This window comes from Scyliorhinus canicula, chromosome 8, assembly GCF_902713615.1.
Source record: "Scyliorhinus canicula chromosome 8, sScyCan1.1, whole genome shotgun sequence".
Classification (NCBI taxonomy): domain Eukaryota; kingdom Metazoa; phylum Chordata; class Chondrichthyes; order Carcharhiniformes; family Scyliorhinidae; genus Scyliorhinus; species Scyliorhinus canicula.
This window is the reverse complement of record NC_052153.1, coordinates 106,915,919-106,933,964: the sequence shown is the minus strand read 5'-3', so window position 1 is coordinate 106,933,964 and position 18,046 is coordinate 106,915,919. Positions and strand designations below refer to the sequence as shown.

Here is an 18,046-nt window from a genome sequence, read left to right as displayed (position 1 = left end):
ATTGGAGAAAATGAATTGGGCACTCTAAATTTAAAAAAAATTATTTAAAAAAAAAACATAAAAAATCTTAGCAAAGTACTCAGTTGGCCTTGAGCCCTCTGCCCCTTCAGGTACGCCCACAATTCTCAGATTTTGCCGCCTCGAGTTGTTTTCCAAGTCCTCGAGCTTTGCTCGGAGTCCTCTGTTGACCTCCACCACCCTCTGAAGTTTGTCTCCCATTGAGATGAGCTGATCGCTGTGCTGTGACACAGCCTCCTCCACTTCCTTCATCCTGTTCTCTCACCTCGGCCGATGTCTTTGCCACATCCACCCTCACCGGGATGATTGCCTCCTCCACCAATGATCTCAGTGCGACCACCATCTCCTTCTTCAATGCCTCCATTGCCTCGCAAACTGCTTCTCCACCTTGGTCATCCTTTCCACCGTAGGTCGTGCAGCCCACCACGCGGTCCGGCATCTTATCGGCGCATTTACTGGCCCTCTCTGGCGGCGAACTCGCGTTTCCTCCCTTCTTCACAGCTGTTTTTGGCATCCCTTAACCACTTGGTATTTTTCTCCTTCCTTCTTCAATCTCAAGATAAATAAATAATAAAGTAAAATAAAATATAATAAAAATAATTTAAAAAAACTTTTAAAAAGTTTTTCAAAAATCGAAGTTCAAAACATCTCTTCTCCTGGGATTGGACTTCAAACATCCCAAACATTCATTTTCAGCGGGGGGCCACCCGGTGTGCGCTGCTCCCCCTCTACATTTGTGCTGGATTCAGGCCTCGCCTCAGGCCACGCTCCTCCCCTGCCACTTGCTTCGGGCTCGATGCCTCTGCTCCTCCGGTCACTGGGGGTCCCCACCGGCCCCCGATCCGGCGCCGGTCCCTCTGGCCCCAACGGCTGAAGAAATCCTAACCAGCGAAATCACGGGGAAGCACCTGGAAAACGCTGAAATGCTGCGGACCGGCGGGATCCTCTCTCTAGCCCGACCGCTCCGCTCGCGTGCGCCACTGGAAGTCTACTTCTTATGAAACATACAGGATTCCTAAGGGACTTGACAGGGTAAATGCTGGTGGATGTTTCCCCTCTTGGGAAAATCTAGGACCAAAGGTCCTTTAGAATGAAGGGGTGCCAATTTAAGACTGACAATGAATCAGGGGTTCTGGGGAAAGGGCAGGAAAGTAGATGTGAAAAATGTTGGAAAGGCGGAGCAGGCTGAAGGGGCCAAACGGCCTACTCCTCTATTTCTGATGGTCTTGTAGTGTGGGCTCCCCCAACAGCTGATAAAATAACAATGGCAGAAGGAAGAGGCCCATAAATGACAATTAATTGGCCGCTGGTAAAATTCCAGTGGAGGCAGGTAGGTGACAGGCATGATGTTCCTCGCTATGCCAGTCAACTTTTCATCCCTCTTCCCTAAACCTCCCAACTAGTTCCCAGGATTGGGGGACTGCAGTTACGGGATGTGTAAAATTTTGACCAATTACTTGCTCTGTGTAACTAAGGAATTTTTTTTCCTTCTGAGTTTTGTGAGGCAACGCTTTGAGACTACAGCTGTCCCACTTCAGAATGATTTAAAGTTCCTTTTTATGACTAGTGATATTCAAGCGGGGATTCTGGCCTGCTCAATATTTTTGCTTTCATCTCTCTTTTGATTACAGGCTGAAGCTGTTGGTAAAAAACTTCCCTTGACTGAATACACCTACACCAATCTGCAGCCTATCCTCTATGCTCTGGGAGTCGGCATGACAACAAAGGATCCAGATCACTTGAAATTCCTTTTTGAAGGAAATGAGGAGTTCTCCTGTTTGCCTACCTTTGGGGTAATTCCTGCCCAAGATTCAATGAATGGTTCTTTAGCATTGATTCCTGGACTGAACATTGACTTCACAAAGGCAAGTTCTCAAAATAATTTTTATTTTTTATTTTTTTAAATTTAGTGTACCCAATCATTTTTCCAATTAAGGGGCAATTTAGAGTGGCCAATCCACCTAGCTTGCACCTTTTTGGGTTGTGGGGGCGAAACCCACGCAAACACGGGGAGAATGTGCAAACTCCACACGGACAGTGACCCAGAGCCGGGATCGAACCTGGGACCTCGGCGCCGTGAGGCAGCAGTGCTACTCACTGCGCCACCGTGCTGCCCTCAGTTCTCAAAATAATGAGATTTCTATGAATTGGTACATTCTCAGTGACTTTCTTGTGAACCTCAATTTAGAAATCTTTATTATGAACTAACCTTTTTTACACTTAACTTTTCTTTAGTCTCTCTCACTAATCTTGAAACCATGGAATTCCTTCTGATATATTATTCCATTAATATGCTGGTAATTTAAAGGTTTGCAGTCTATAAAGGTTCCCTGCTAACCCAGCATTTGTTGAAAAAGAGAACATAGTGTATGTTGTGAGCGGGATGCAGTTTATTCAATTAATTATTCTTCCATCGGGAAATGCTGCATATAGTATTATAAAGCACACAGTTGTTTTAGCTTGGATAACAGATGAAAAGTTAGATTTTGTTTGTGGGACAATTTTATGAGTTTCAGTCTTGGTCTCTAATATTGTGAAACCATTTTTCTTGATGATCATTTCTTAGGTTTTGTGAGGACCGGTAATTTTACTGTATTGTGTAGTGACAACATGGGCTGAATTTAAGGGGTGCCACGGTCCATTGTCCTCCTCCACCTCAAAAGGTCAGGGGGAGCTTGCCATGGCCCCGATTAGTTGCCCCATTGATTGCTTTAATGTGACACTTCCACTCTGATCCAAGGAGAAAGTCCCACCTCTGAAAGCTGCCAGCCAGGCAGTTGCTGGCAACTCTGCAGCCCAGTAGCACCATGAAGGAGCGGTGGCAATTCCTGGTATCCAGCTCCCAAAGGGGAGCTGGGCTTGGAGATAACTCTTTGGTATCTCCCAAGGCCAGGTTGACAGGCCCAGCTGTGTGGTGCCAGGTTGAAGAGGCTGGGGAAGAGCAAAAGGGGGACATACAAGAAATTGGAAGGGGGAGAGGAGTGGGACAATGACAGTGTCTCCGATGGGCTCAGGACAACAAGGAGGTCCACTACGATTCTGGCCTGCGCATCTAAAGCTGCTGGGCACATTCAGTAGGTCCAAGGGTGGCCCGGTGCCTGACTCCTTCCCCACTTCCCATAAAAATGAGGAAAGACGATTGGGCAGAGAATCAGTTTTGACAGCGAAATCATGGCAAGTGCCTGCTTAATGCCAAGTCACAATTCTCCGATGCCTCGACAGTGATGTCAAAGCATTCCACTACGCACGTACAGTACACGCTGTTTGTAAATCAGTAGCGGGCCTGACCCGCCATTCTCCGGAGTCTCCGTGATTCTCTACCTACACCGGGGGAAATGCCAAACAGTGAGATTCACTTGTGCTTCCAAAAATCACGAAACAGGCACCGCGGCTGCTGAGGGGAAGAGAGGGAGTACGGAAAGTTTCCAATATCGCTCTAGTGTGCTGACAGCTGGGCCGCTGGCCGGGTGCTTCTGCCAGGGTCGTGGGGGGAGGGGAATTGGAGGGTGGCCAGGGATGGGCTGTGGTTATCGGGGTAGAAGGACCCCCTCGCCCCCAATCCACGGGACTGGACGGTGTCGAGGCACGGACCGCCATTGCTGTGGCCTGCACGGCAGCCAACTTGCTGCGCACCCCACTGACCATCTACCTTGGCCCGTGATTTTGCAGGGTGACACCAGCCGTATGGGTACCCCCATATCTTCCATCCACTCTTTCCTCCCCCCCCCGGCCGCCACACTCCTGCGGGGCATTCGGCCCACTCGAGGGCAACGCCAACTGTGGTGTCTACGATGGCGGCGTGTGGGGGCCGCGGAGCATACTGCTGGCAAGGGCAGTGCCAGCTGACTGTACCCCCGGAGCAGGGACAGCCGGCAGAGCCCTCCATAGTGCCAGGCAACGACGGGGCCAGGGGTGCTGAGAGGGCGGGGGAACATGTGGGGGCAGAGCCCGCAGTGCCAATGTAGCTCAGTGGACCTGGTTGGGCACAGGGGTATGCACCATGCTAACATGTCGGCCTTTCACCCCCTGCAGACAATGATATTGTAATTCAACCAGCAATGGTGGCCTTTCTGCTAGTCGCCGCAGCCCTGGGGATGCCATGCAGCTGTACTAGCTGGAGCTGCTTGAGGAGGAGGACTAAGCTGGAGCAACGGAGCCTGCCCCAGGGGAACAGGAGGCAGCCGCCCAGGAAGTAGAGCTGGCTGCTCACCAGGCCGAGGAGGAGGAGTTGCCGCATGAGGCCTCGTGTCTGCCGGCTGCGCCTGTCATTCGAGGACCACCGGACTGAGAATGTTGTCGAAGATCCAGCTGAGTAGGGAGACCGTGCGACATATCTACCAGATCATGGCGCACCTGGCACTGCGGGGGTATGGGGGAGGACACCTGCTCCCTGCGGCCATCAAGTTGACGGTCGCCCTAAACCTTTACACGATGGGGTCCTTCCAGTGGGGACCTGTCTTGAGATCTCTCAGACCTTGGTGCACATGTGCATCGGCGCTGTCACTGAGGCCCTATATGCCCAGTCGGCTCAATACATCCATTTCAATGTGGACCGGGCCTACTAGGGTGCCTGAGCAGTGCGGCTCGCTTCCATCACCGCTGTGCACAGGGTCCAGGGGGTGATCGACAGGATTCATGTCCCCCTAGGAGCACCTGCAGATGACCGGCCACTCTACACAAATTGAAAGGGGTTCCACTTGATGAACGTGCAACTGAATTGTGACCATCAGCTGTGCATCTACCACTCTGTGCCTGACACCCGGGCAATGTGCATAACACCTTCATCCTGGCAAACTCGACGATTCCTGACATGTTCGAGACGCAGAGACGCACCCCACCCCTCAACGGGGGGGGGTTGGCTCCTGGGCGACAAGAGTTATCCACTGTGTTCGTGGCTGATGACACCTATCGAAAGGCCACAGACTAACGCGGAGACCCGCTATAACGGCACCCATGCAGCAACCAGGTGCGTGATAGAGCGGTGCTTCGGCCTCCTGAAGATGTAGTTCAGGTACCTGGACAACTCTGGATGGGCCCTCCATTATGATGCTTAGAGGGTCGCCCACATCGTGGCCGCCTGCTGCATCCTCCAAAACATCGCACAGCAGAGTGATGTGCTGGAGGAGGAGAATGCATGGCAGCCATTGTTCGATAAGGAGGATACGTGGGAGGGGGGATAGGGTGGGTGGAACATGGGGCACGACGTGTGCATCAGGGCCAACGTGCATGGGACGCTCTGATTGCCTCCAGGTTCACCGACTGGGCGGGGGGGGGGGGGGGGGGGGGGGGCGACGTGGCCTGGGACACAGACACCCCCCCCCCCCCCCCCCCCCTCCCGCAACCCCCTCCGTGATACATAGCTGTCGGACTGCAGATTGGGGGACCTGGGTTGGTAGTCTATCAGATGGAGGATGATGACAACCCGCTCTGCGATGAGCTCCGATGCTCCGCATCTTTTGACAACGTCTGACACATTCCACCCTCCACCTGGGTGATACTTGCATGTGAGCTTACCATTCCATCACTCGGTGCCACCGAATCCTTGGGGTGATGGTGGTGGGGACAGTCAGGGGGTGGGGAGGTAGGATGGGAATTCCCCACACCACCCACACCGTGTACACATTTCTCGCCTTCCCCCCCCAACACTCCCTCTGTGGCCAGCCCAGACCAGCCCATCCGTCACACCCATCTGACCGAACACTGAGGCAGGTTGTAACAGTGTGAACAGGTGTTTAATGTGACAACATGTATACAGATTTGTGCCCTAGCCCCTGTCAGTAAATTGTGCCCTGCACCTGTGCCAACTTAACTGATGATACCTTTCTGGTCTTACGGGCCCTAACGCTACATCTTGGTGGATCCTCAAACATTACAATAGGGGTGGAGGCAGCCTGCCGTGATTCCTGCCCTGCTATCTGGGTCCCCATTGACGGGTGTCTTCTGCAGCGTCCGGGCCTGGATGTACCCTGCTGCTGCTCTGGTGTCCCAGGTGGTGGTGCCGCCCTGTTTGCCCGCTGTCCACTAGATGCACCAAGAACAGGAGTGGGGGAGTCCGAGGTACTGCGGTGTTCCGGTACCTCCCCTGCGGGAGTTACCAGCACAGTCTCCAGCACCTCCTTCTCCCTCAGGGTGTCCGATGGCCCCCCCGGGCTACTCCATGGGATGTGGGTGCAAGTGGAGCTGTCCCCTGAGGTTCTTCCGCAACCTGGCGCTGCCATTCCTGGAGGCCCTCCCTCGTCTCGACAAGGGTCTGCAAGCTCACGGAGGCCATGGAGCACAGGGAGTGGACCATCCCCGTCTTGGACGGTGCCATATTACCCATTGACTGTGCCACCACCTTCTGGATCTGTGTCACATCAGACAGTGACTGCACCATCTTCCTCTGGGACTGGGCCACCTCCCTCTGTGTCTGCGCCACATCAGCTAGCACCTGGGAAATGCTGCCGACGTTCCCAGCTGTGGCCTGTTGTGACTGGTCCGCGCTCCGAAGTGCCGCTAGCATTTCCAGGTGGCTCTGGCACATGGCTGGCAGTCTCCTTCCCGGGCCAGGATACAGGGTCAACCGCCTCGCCTCCACGTGCCCAGGAGGGTCTCCAGCTCAGCATCTGTGAAATGAGATGGCGCTCTCCTCGCTGCCATCTTGTTGGCTGGGATAGTGTGTGTAGGAAGTGAAGTGTGTATATGTGGCTGCAACTTAGACATAGGCATAGAACATACAGTGCCGAAGGAGGCCATTCAGTCCATCGAGTCTGCACCGACCCACTTAAACCCTCACTTCCATAACCCAATTACCCCATCTAACCTTTTTGGACAGTAAGGGCAATTTACCATGGCCAATCCACCTAACCTGCACGTCTTTGGTCTGTGGGAGGAAACCGGAGCAGCCGGAGGAAACCCATGCAGACACGGGAGAACGTGCAGACTCCACACAGACAGTGACCCAGCTAGGAATTGAACCTGGGACCCTGGAGCTGTGAAGCCAGAGTGCTATCCACTTGTGCTACCCTGCTGCCCGTTAAATCTTACCTGCCTCCTGAATGTCAATCGCGGACCCGGCGAATCCGGAACCATTTCTTATTGGAATCAGTTGTGTTCCATGTGGCGCCGGTGCTAGCCCCTGAACAGTAGCTGATTTGATCCAGGTGAGGCGCCAGTTTTGCTGTCCTGGAACTCCACGAATCCTGCCCCAGCGTCAACACTTAGTTTCAGGAATGGAGAGTCCCGCCGTCCGTCTCTGAGCACATTTTATATCCCTTACAATTAGGAGTTTACTTTGATCAAAAATTCATTAAAAAAACTTACATGAACTAAATGCTAGAATCTTGCAAGTATCTTGATGTGCACTTCTCCAGTGTTTTTAAAGGGAGGCCAATACACATTTTAATGTCCCCTTTAAAATGTATTTGTTGTGTGCAGCCTTTTTTTTTGTCAGTGCACGGTTCCTTTTAATGTATTTGTGTAACCATGCACATAGAACAATTCCTACGCAGTGTTTTGAGGCTGCTGCACAGTTTAGTTGGAGCATTGCCCCTCAGTGTCTCTGGACCACCACTGCTTGTAGTTTTTCACTCTTTAGAAATTACTTTGGTCCAGTATGGATGACTTCATACTTATCTGCATTGAATTCCGTTTGCCACAGTTTTCTCCATACACTTAATTTATTAATACCTTTACTTTATTTGTTCATGTGATTTGAGCATCAATGGCAAGGCCAGCATTTGTTGTCATCCCAAATATTAATTGTAATATCATGCACTATCTATACTATTTACAGTAGAGCCTATCTTTGTGTCATTGGCAGTTTTGGGTATGTGGCATTCTATCCCGTCATCTAATTTGTCAGCAAAAATGATTCAGATCCTAACACAGATCTCAGTGGAATAAGAGTAGTCACAAGCTGCCGATTACTGTACCTTCCCATTATCCCTGCACTGTCTCCTGCTGTTTGGCTAATTTCAGAATGTCCAATTCACCTAATAAGCATTTTTTTCGGGACTGTGGGAGGAAACCGGAGCACCCTGAGGAAACACACGCAGTCACTGGGAGAACGTGCAGACTCCGCACAGACAGTGACCCAAGCCGAGATTCGAACCCGGGTCCCTGGTGCTGTGAAGCAACTGTACTAACCACTGTGCTACCGTGCCGCCCATCCTTTGACCACTATCATAACATTTAAAATATATTTTGTTGATTCTAATGCCCCTTGCATGTTTCTTTTCATAGTCTCTTTTTGCAGCTCTTCCTATCTATTTCACCCCCTTTGCTGTTTGTACCTTTCTGATTTGCCAGAATTTTGCATTTTTGTTTTCCTTTTACTTTAAGTAATCCCTTAGCTTTTTGACAATCAGGGACTTGTTGCCTTTAGAGCTGTTGTCTCTTTAGGGAATAAGCTAATTCTGTATCAAGTTAGATTCTTCTTTTGAACACTTCCCATGGATTGATGTCATGAACCACGCTGATGGTATCTGCGAGGGTATCCCAAATTGCAACACTGGATCGTGGGGGTGTAGAGATTTTTTTTTTTTTTTTTGAATGATGTGAGGATTCAAATGAAGCCCCAGTGAGAATAACCAGCCCAGTTGTATGACAATTATTAATGACTATTAATCAAATTAAAGACAAATATACACAAATAAGACTATCATACTCTTGGAGATTTAAGTATATGAACCCCTTGTTCCAAACTATACCTATGATTCCCTGAACTCATTAAGACTTCTCCTTTCCCAAACAACATCCAAATTAAAGTAAATCTATAAGTCAAATTCAGCTTATAATTATCACACAATACAGTGCAGATAGTCAAGTCTGGAAATGTAATTTCTTGGTCCAGCAAAGATATTTGAACTGCTTTTACAAAGGTTTCTCCATGACCTTCGCTCTAAGACTTAGATACTAACCTGGCTCTTGGCTGTTATATTTTAAACTTGCCTCTCTGGCTGTTAGATGTAAACTGCCTCTCTGCTTCTGAGGGTGCTGGCAACAATATTTAATTTGTCTCGGCACCTGCATCTTGTTACTTTTAAAATCACATCTCATTGTGTCTTTTGAATGATGGCTACAGCTGTCACTTGGCAGATTTCTACCTGTTGCTGGGCAGATCCATTACCCCTGTTGCTGGGCAGACATAATCCTTCATGCCTTGTTACATTTGGGTTACTGCTATTACTAGACAGATTTCTACCTGTTGCTGGGTAAATCCATGACATTGATAATCTGTCACTTTGTCCATTAACAAATGTGTCCATTTTACTGTGGACAATTACTGTCTCATTGTATTGAAGGCAGATTTATCTAAATCCAGAACATAGTGCAAGTCATGTATTTATCAAAAACCCTTGGGGCAGAATGCGATTGGTATTTAGACATTTTTGGTCTCCGGATTTACTGAATATATCGTAAGTCTAGGCTTATTTGCATTACAATACCTTAAGTCTAGGCTAGCGATGGACTGCAAAAACTAGGTTGAATCTCCATTTGTCAACTGTCTCGCGTCCTGCTTCTTACCTGTTAACATGTAATTAAACCTATAATATAACATTACAGTGCTCTGTTGACAAAAGCAAATTAACTGAAAGCTGTTCAAAAAAGCTATGTTTTTGAATGAGTTCAATTTTGGGATGTACTGATAAAGGATATTCAACCTGTAACTGTTTCAGCTTTCTCTCTCCCATACAGAACTTTGAACTCGGTTGTATTATGGTCACTATTTATGCAAAATTAAGTCATTAACTAAATATGGCCAGTCTCCCATGATGGGCGAGGTCATCGCCGCCATCTTTTCTCCTTCAGATTCCTTCACCGGGCTCTCAGCCTGGGTTTTCTTCCCAGTGGCTTTTTTCGTCAGTCTTTCAACATAATTCCGTTGAATAACCATTACCTAGTTCGGCCAGCTGGGTTTAGACACATACAGCCTCAAAAATGGGCAAAATGGATCTCCAAACAAAGACCCTGGTGGGAGCCACCTTTGTGCGACTTGCTCTCACATGACATCACTGGAAGTCCAGGACCTTGTTTAAAGTGCACAAGGCTCACATCTACACCTTCTGCTTCGGGATGAACCAATCCTGGAACTCTGAGATTACACCGTTTGAGAAGAAGGTGTTTGAACTGAAATAAAGGGACAAGAAGGGGGCATGCTTTTAAATAATGAAGAAGTGAGAATAAGCTAGATGGAATTGAGCCTCTAGGAATGTGTTGCTGGTTCTTAACTGAGGCAAAGATTACATCATAGAAGATCAGGAGCTAACATTTAATTTAAGCCTTGTTGATGAATTTGTTGGACAGGTTTCAATCATCTGACGGGATTGGAGAGGAATTTTCCAGAGCTTTTACCACTCTTGACCCTGTTTATTTACCCTCTCCAAGGAGATTACATGGCTCTGACAGAGGTTGAGGTGGGGAGTGTAGTTTAGAGCTGGCTTGATTGACCAGTTGCTCTTTTCTTGCTCATCCATTTGTGTACGTTAAGTCTTGTCTAGTCCTTGTTGTCGAAAATCTGGCCCTAATGTGAGCACATGAAGAAAACAAGGGAACACAGTTGGACACGTGCGCTATCAGGAAGCAATGTACCTTCATCAGGCCATCCCACCAGATCTTCCAAGACCTGCATAACAACTTCCCTTTGTAAGCAAAGAAAGCAGATTGTCATTTTTAAAAAATCTCATCAGATGTCATGGATCTGAAGGGAATCACAACCTGGACCCATGCCATTTATGTAAACCATTGCTCTGATGACTCAAGGCTCTACTAATTCTGGGGTCGCTAACTAGCACCCTTTGGCATCCAAAAGTAAAGCTTTTTGAGTGGACGGATTTCTTATCTGTTACGTTCCAAAGACCATCTCTGGAAAATGCTGAGAGTTACTTTGCCCAAAACCTGGGAAAATCACTTGTAACTATTTCCTTTCTTGGGGCAAAGCAGTCGTTACCCAATGAAGGAGAGGTTTGTGGAAAAAGCTTTCCCTGTTTCCCCTAAGCATGAACTACAGAATCTACCACTTGGTGTTGCCTGTCCACTTTAGTTCCATGCTGGACATATCTAGTCCTCGACCACTGCAACTGTGACAACATCCATTGGGTCCAGAGCCTGATTCAGTATTCCCAAACAGCTCCTATTTCAAGTTCCTTCAGGATGAGTCAATCAGGATGTATCGCAAATATCTTTTTGGTCTTCTGTGGGCGTTCAATTTTAGGACACACTATGATCAGATCTCTGTATACTGCTGCAAAGTATCTCCAATGCCAGAGTGACCTTTGGATAATTGGTAAATGTAACTGGATTGGGGCAAACTAAATGGGAGATCAGGTCAGAAGGGAGAGCAGTGGTCAGCAATAATAAAAATAGACAATTTAGGAAAAACTCAGCAGATCTGACCGCATCTGTGGAGAGCAAAACATTTAATGTTTCAAGTCCATATGACTCTTCAGAGCTAAAGTGAGTAAGAAATGTGATCGGTGTTATGCTATTTAAGAGGGATGAAACCGGTGGAGCAAAATAGAAGGTTAGGGATGGGTGGGAGCTAAGAAATATTTGACAAAGATGTCATGGAACACAAGACAAAGGAGTGTCAATGGTATTGCTCAAGACTGAAGAGGTGCTGATAATGGCAGAATGGTAAGATAGCAGAATGTGTTAATAGCAGAACGCGGGTCTGTGCTCTTGATATGGCATGGCAGATGGGAAGATCCAGGCTGCCCAAATCCCAAAGGGAAACCTGAAACAAGCTGCCGCAATGGTTTACAATTTGTCTATTATGAGGAGGTATCTGAAGTCAAGATAAGTAACTCTCACACCGTTTGCGATTACTTTAAATGGAAAAGAATAAATATTTATTGAAGTAAAAAAGAATATAACACTGAAAACAGGAGAATACATTTACACCATTAACAGTACTTCTACAAACATTTCCCTGAAAGCAGTGTTTGGAGCCTTGGACGAAAAGTAGGGAAGAGTTAAAGGGGCAGGTGTTGCATCTTCTGCGATTGTATGGGAAGAGGATGATGAGGAAGCAGGAATGCTGACGAGGCGGTGAGGGAAGATGTATTTGGTGGTGGCATCATGATGGAATTGGTAGAAACCTTCATTCAGTCTGCAAGCATGACCTCAACCTTCCTGTCGCTTGCCATTTCAACTCGCCATCTTGCTCTCATGCCCACATGTCTGCTGCAAGAGGAACATTTTAGCATTTTACAGCCTTCTGGACTTAACATTGAGTTCAACGACTTTCCTCTCCTCTTGACCACTTTTGTATCTACTTTTTTTGTCCCATTCTAATGGAAAGAACATCTTTTGATGTGCAGCACCATCTTTAGTCTTTAACACTCCCTTTGTCTTGTGTTCCATGGCGTCTTTGTCAAATCTCTCCTAGCTCCCACCTAATCCTGACCTATTTTGCTCCACCCTCTCTGAAACAGTATAAAATCTATCGCATTTCTCCCTCACTTTAGCTCTGAAGAAGTTACGTTGGACTCAAAACATTAAACTCTGTTTCTCTCTCCACAGATACTGCCAGACTTGCTGAGAATTTCCGACATTTTCTGTTCTAATGTCCAGCATCTGCAGTATTTTACTTTTGTTTTAGCGGTCGACAGTAACTTATTTTTTGGGGTGGTGGTGTCATAGTGGTATTGTCACTGGTCTAGTAATTCAGAGATCCAGGATAATGCTCTGGGTACATGGTTTCAAATCCCACCACAGCAACTGGTGAAATTTGAATTCAATAAAAGATCTTGGCCGAATTCTCCCCTACCCGGCGGGGCAGGGGGTCCCTGTGTGATGGAGTGGCGTGAACCACTCCGGCGTCGAGCCGCCCCAAAGTGCGGAAGTCTCTGTCTGTGTGGAGTCACTGTCTGTGTGGAGTCTGCACGTCCTCCCCCTGTGTGCGTGGGTTTCCTCCGGGTGCTCCGGTTTCCTCCCACAGTCCAAAGATGTGCGGGTTAGGTGGATTGGCCAGGCTAAATTGCCCGTAGTGTCCTAATAAAAGTAAGGTTAAGGGGGGGGGTTGTTGGGTTACGGGTATAGGGTGGATACGTGGGTTTGAGTAGGGTGATCATGGCTCGGCACAACATTGAGGGCCGAAGGGCCTGTTCTGTGCTGTACTGTTCTATGTTCTATGTTCTCCGCACCTTTAGAGGCCAAGCCCTAACATTGAGGGGCTAGGCCCGCTCCGGAGTGGTTGGCGTTCCGCCGGCTGGCGTGGAAGGCCTTTGGTGCCACGCCAGACGGGACCGAAGGGACTTCGCTGGCCGGCGGAAGTCCGCGCATGCGCCGGAGTGTCAGCGGCTGCTGACGTCATCCCTGCGCAGGGGAGGGGGTAACTTCCGCCTCCGCCATGGTGAAGACCATGGCGATGGCGGAAGGAAAAGAGTTCCCCCACGGCACAGGCCCACCCGCCGATCGGTGGGCCCCGATCGCGGGCCAGGCCATCGTGGGGACACCCCCCCGGGGCCCGCCCCCCCCCCCCCCCCCCCCCCCCCCCCAGGACCCCGAAGTCCGCCTACTCCCGCCGGTAAGCTAGGTGGTTTGATCCATGTCAGAGGGAGAAGCATGACGGCGGCAGGACTTCACCTGATTTTAATGAAAGGTGAAGATTAGAAACTGTCTCCCCCTCCACATTCAGGTGAACATTTGTTGAGTCCTCCGGGGGGGTCCTTTAAGGACTGTTGCTGCACAAGAACATCACTAGCATAGCTGTCTTGGTAAATTAGCATTGCGGAGGGGGAATCCTGTTGTTAGACCTCTTATTTTCTTATTCAGAGAATGTAATGCCTGGTTCAGAAGTGGGACTTGGATTTTTCTTTTTTGACCAAACTAACATGTGGACGTGTACTTCAGGTTTCTCCTTAATGTTTGCTTCCTACCCGCCATGTTGGAGGCATAGGCTGCTTAGCGCCCACTTAAGAGTTACTGGAGTTTTGAATTTCTTGGAGGACTGTAGTTTTTAATATTTTGCATGCAGTGGACATGTAGAACAGTGAGTGCAGGGAAAAGGTAAAGGCAAATTCAAGAGAAAATTGGCTAGTTTTGAGTAAAGGATTTGATCATTGTTTAAACTATACCGTTTATTTTTAAATTTTGGGAGCTCAGAAAGTAATCCTTTCTAGTTCTGTCTATTCCTGCTTTTAAAAATGACTTTTTAAACAGAATATGTCATTAAGTTTTGTTTCTTAATTATTTTGGTGAGTTATTGGTGTATAAAGTAAATCTTGCTTATCTAATTTTTAATATTTTTTAAAGTTTTAAAATATTGCTTAAACAGGATAATGACAAAGTTTTGTTTTGAAAATGAAAAAATAGAGATTGTTCTTTTCTGGCTTTGCCAAAAGATTTACAATTTGATGATGAGTTTTCTGTACATCTTGCAGGTGCTACATGGTGAACAATATTTGGAGTTGCACAAACCACTACCAACTTCAGGTAACAGTTTTAGAAATTCACCTCTTCTTCAATATTCCTGCATTTCTGTGTTTATCCTTGTACTTTTACCATCAACCGTTAAGCTCAGTGAAGGAAGACAAGTAGTACAAGGGTCTGATAAGAGCAGATGGAGAGCTACTGTTTCCATTGGCAAAAGGTCAGTAACCAGAAGAAGCAGATAATTAGCAGAAGAACCCGAGAGACACTTGAGGTTTTTTTTTACACAAGTTGTTAAGGATCTGCAGCGGTGGTGTGAGCCAATTCGGGAGCAACTTTCAAAAGGAAATTGGATATACTTGAAAATATAAAAAAGAGTCAGGTCGAATGGGAAAAAAAGCAGATGAGTAGGACTAACTGAATAGCTCAAAGAGCTGGAACAACCAAAATGGGCTGATAAACATAATTTCAGCAGATTACACTGAAAGGTCCTTATAGAGGTTGGTTTTCCCTCGAGGAAACTGTTGAAGTCAAATGTTACTGGTAAGAATTTGATTGCGCAAATGATAATAGCCCAGCGGTTATCGTACAGGACTTGCAACCCAGCAGTTGTAAACGTAAGACCACAGCATATCATGAAATGGATTCAATAAATCATTTATTTTGTTGCCCAGCAGCAGGAAAAAAATAGCCATAAAAGTTTCTGGATTGTTGTAAAAACTCAGCTTGTTTCTGGGAAGAGAGGATACCACCAGGTCTGGCCTAATAATGGCAGCCTTACTACAACAATAGCAATGACAACTTCTGTTCATATAAGTGCCTTTAATGTAACGCACCAAGGTGCTTCACAGGAGCACTGTTTAAGACAAAGCATGACACTGAGCAACATTATATATTAGATCAGATACTCAAAGGCTTGATCAAAGAGGTAGGTTTGAAGAAGTGTCTGGAAGGAGGAAAGCAGGGTAGAGAGACAGAGGTGAATGAAGGGAATTCCAGAGCTTGGGCCTAGGCAACTGAAAGCATGGCCACCATTGGTGGAACAGTTATGTTTGAGAATGCGCAAGAGGCCAGAATTAGCGAAGCACACATATTTTGAGGGCTATGGGATCGGAGGAGATTAAAGAGATAGGGAGCAGCAAAGCCATGGCGGGATTTGAAAACCAAAATGAGAATTTTAAAATCAAGATGTCGCTTGACAGCGAGTCATTTTTTTAGTCAGCAAACACGGAATTTGCGGAACAGGACTTGCTGTGACTTTGGATAACCTCAAGTTTACAGAGGACAGAATGTGGGAGCGCAGCCAAGACTACATTGAAATATCAAGTCTTGAGCTAACGAGGGGCAGCACGGTGGCGCAGTGGTCAGCACTGCTGCCTCACAGTGCTCAGGTCCCATGTTCGATCCCAGCTCTGGGTCACTGTCAGTGTGGAGTTTGCACACTCTCCCTGTGTTTGTGTGGGTTTCACCCCCACAACCCAAAGATGTGCAGGCTAGATGGATTTGCCACGCTAAAATTGCCCCTTAATTGGAAAAAATGAATTGGGTATGCTAAAGTCTAGAGCTAACAAATCATGGATAAGGGTTTCAACAGCAGGTAAGCTGAGACAGGTGCAAAGTCGAGTGATGTTACAGAGGTGAATAAAGGTGGACTTAGAAGTGGAAGAAATATACGATTGGGAACGCACCTCATGATCAAATGTGATACCGAGGTTGCAAACAGATTGACTTAATCTCAGAGAGCAGTCAGAGGGAGGATTGGGAAATTTGCAGCGGGGACCAAAAATAATTGCTTCATTCTTTCCAGTATACTGTGTGTTTGATTCTTAATTCCCTCCAGTAACTAAGCATTGCTAGTTAATATTAGGAGTATAATTGGAATATGGTGCACTTATTTTCTGGCTCAACATTAAAACTGTGAACCAAGGGAAGCACGGTGGCTCAGTGGTTAGCATTGCTGCCTCATGACGCCGAGGTCCCAGGTTCGATCCCGGCTCTGGGTCACTGTCCGTGTAGAGTTTGCACATTCTCCCCGTGTTTGCATGGGTTTCGCCCCCACAATCCAAAGATGTACAGAATAGGTGGATTGGCCACGCTAAATTGCCCCTTAATTGGATATAATGAATTAGGTACACTAGATATATTAAAAACAACTGTGAACCACTTGTCAACTCCTGGTTTGTTCCCTGATTATCCCACAAATTTAACTTAGTTTAACTTCCTTGTTACCTCTTCAAAGAACTCTAACAGATTTGTCAGACATGACCTCCCTTTGACGAAACCGAGCTGACTCAGTCCTATTTTATCATGCACTTGCAAGTATTCCACGATCTCATCTTTAATAATGGACTCTGAAATCTTACCAATGACTGAAGTCAGGCTAACCAGCCTATAATTTCCCATCTTCTGCCTCCCTCCCTTCTTGAACAGCAGTATTACATTAGCCACTTTCCAGTCCTCTGGGACCCTTCCTGTCTCCAGTGATTCCTGAAAAATCACCACCAATGCCTCTACAATCTCCTCAGCTATCTCTTTTAGAATCCTGGGGTGTAGTCCATCCGATCCAGGTGATTTATCCACCTTCAGACCTTTCAGTTTCCTCAGAACCTTCTCCTTAGTGATGGCCACTACACTCACCTGCGCCCCCTGATTCTCCTGGAGCTCTGGCATCCCACTGATGTCTTCCACCATGAAGACTATTGCAAAGTAACTATTCAGTTCGTCTGCCACATCTTTGTTTCCTATTATTACTTCTCAGCCACATTTTCCAGTGGTCCAGTATCTATTTTGCCTCTCTCTTACCTTTCATATATTGAAAAAACTCTTCCTATCTTCTTTTCTATTACTCGCCAGCTTGTACTCCTATTTCATCTTCACCCCCCCCCCGATTGGTTTTTTAGTTGTTCCTCTGCTCGCTTTTAAAGCTTCCCGATCCTCTGACTTCCCACTAATCCTTGCCAGTTTGTATGCTTTTTCTTTTGCTTTTATGCTGTCCTTGACTTCCCTCATCAGCCATGGATGCCTTGTCCTCCCCTTAGCATGCTTCCTCCTCCTTGGGATGAATTTCTGTTGTGCCTCCCGAATAACCCTCAAAAACTCCGTTCAATGCTGTTCCACTGTCTTTCCCTGCTAGGTTCCTTTTCCAATCAACTCTGGCCAGCTCCTCCATCATGTCTTTGTAGTTACCCTTATTTAATTATAATATCGTTACATTTGATTCCAACTTCTCCCTCTGAAACTGCAGGGCAAATTCTATCATATTGTGGTCACTGCTCCCTAAGGGTTCCTTCACCTTAAGTTCCCTAATCAAGTTTGCATCATTACACATCACCCAATCCAGAATTGGCTGTTCCCTAGTAGGCTCTGTCACAAGCTGCTCCAAACAAAGGAATCTTTAAATATTGCAGACACAAAATGCAGGACCTGCGACCAGTGGCTTTTGTTTTTGGGTGTTGTGGAATTGGCAATCAATTGTCAGACGTGCCACCAAAACCCCTGAAATAGCGCATTACTAGCTCAATGACTTGGCTTACTTCACAAGACTTTTTGTGATAGAGGAAAGCCTCAAGTAATTTGAGCTTTTTCTGGTTAATGAGTGATCTGATTGTAATATGCTTTGGTAAAGACAGATTTATTGTACCTTCTTTGAGATGTGTCACACAAGCAGATGTCT

The 18,046-nt window shown here is 47.0% G+C and overlaps 1 protein-coding gene across 1 annotated transcript in view; it reads left to right on the top strand.

Moving 5' to 3' along the window:
- Positions 1-18,046, top strand: part of hsd17b4 (hydroxysteroid (17-beta) dehydrogenase 4) — a 162,147-nt gene that overhangs the window by 79,978 nt on the left and 64,123 nt on the right. Inside the window, 2 exon segments of the mRNA XM_038805039.1 lie at positions 1,650-1,883; positions 14,385-14,436. Of these exon segments, the coding sequence (XP_038660967.1) occupies positions 1,650-1,883; positions 14,385-14,436 (286 nt within the window).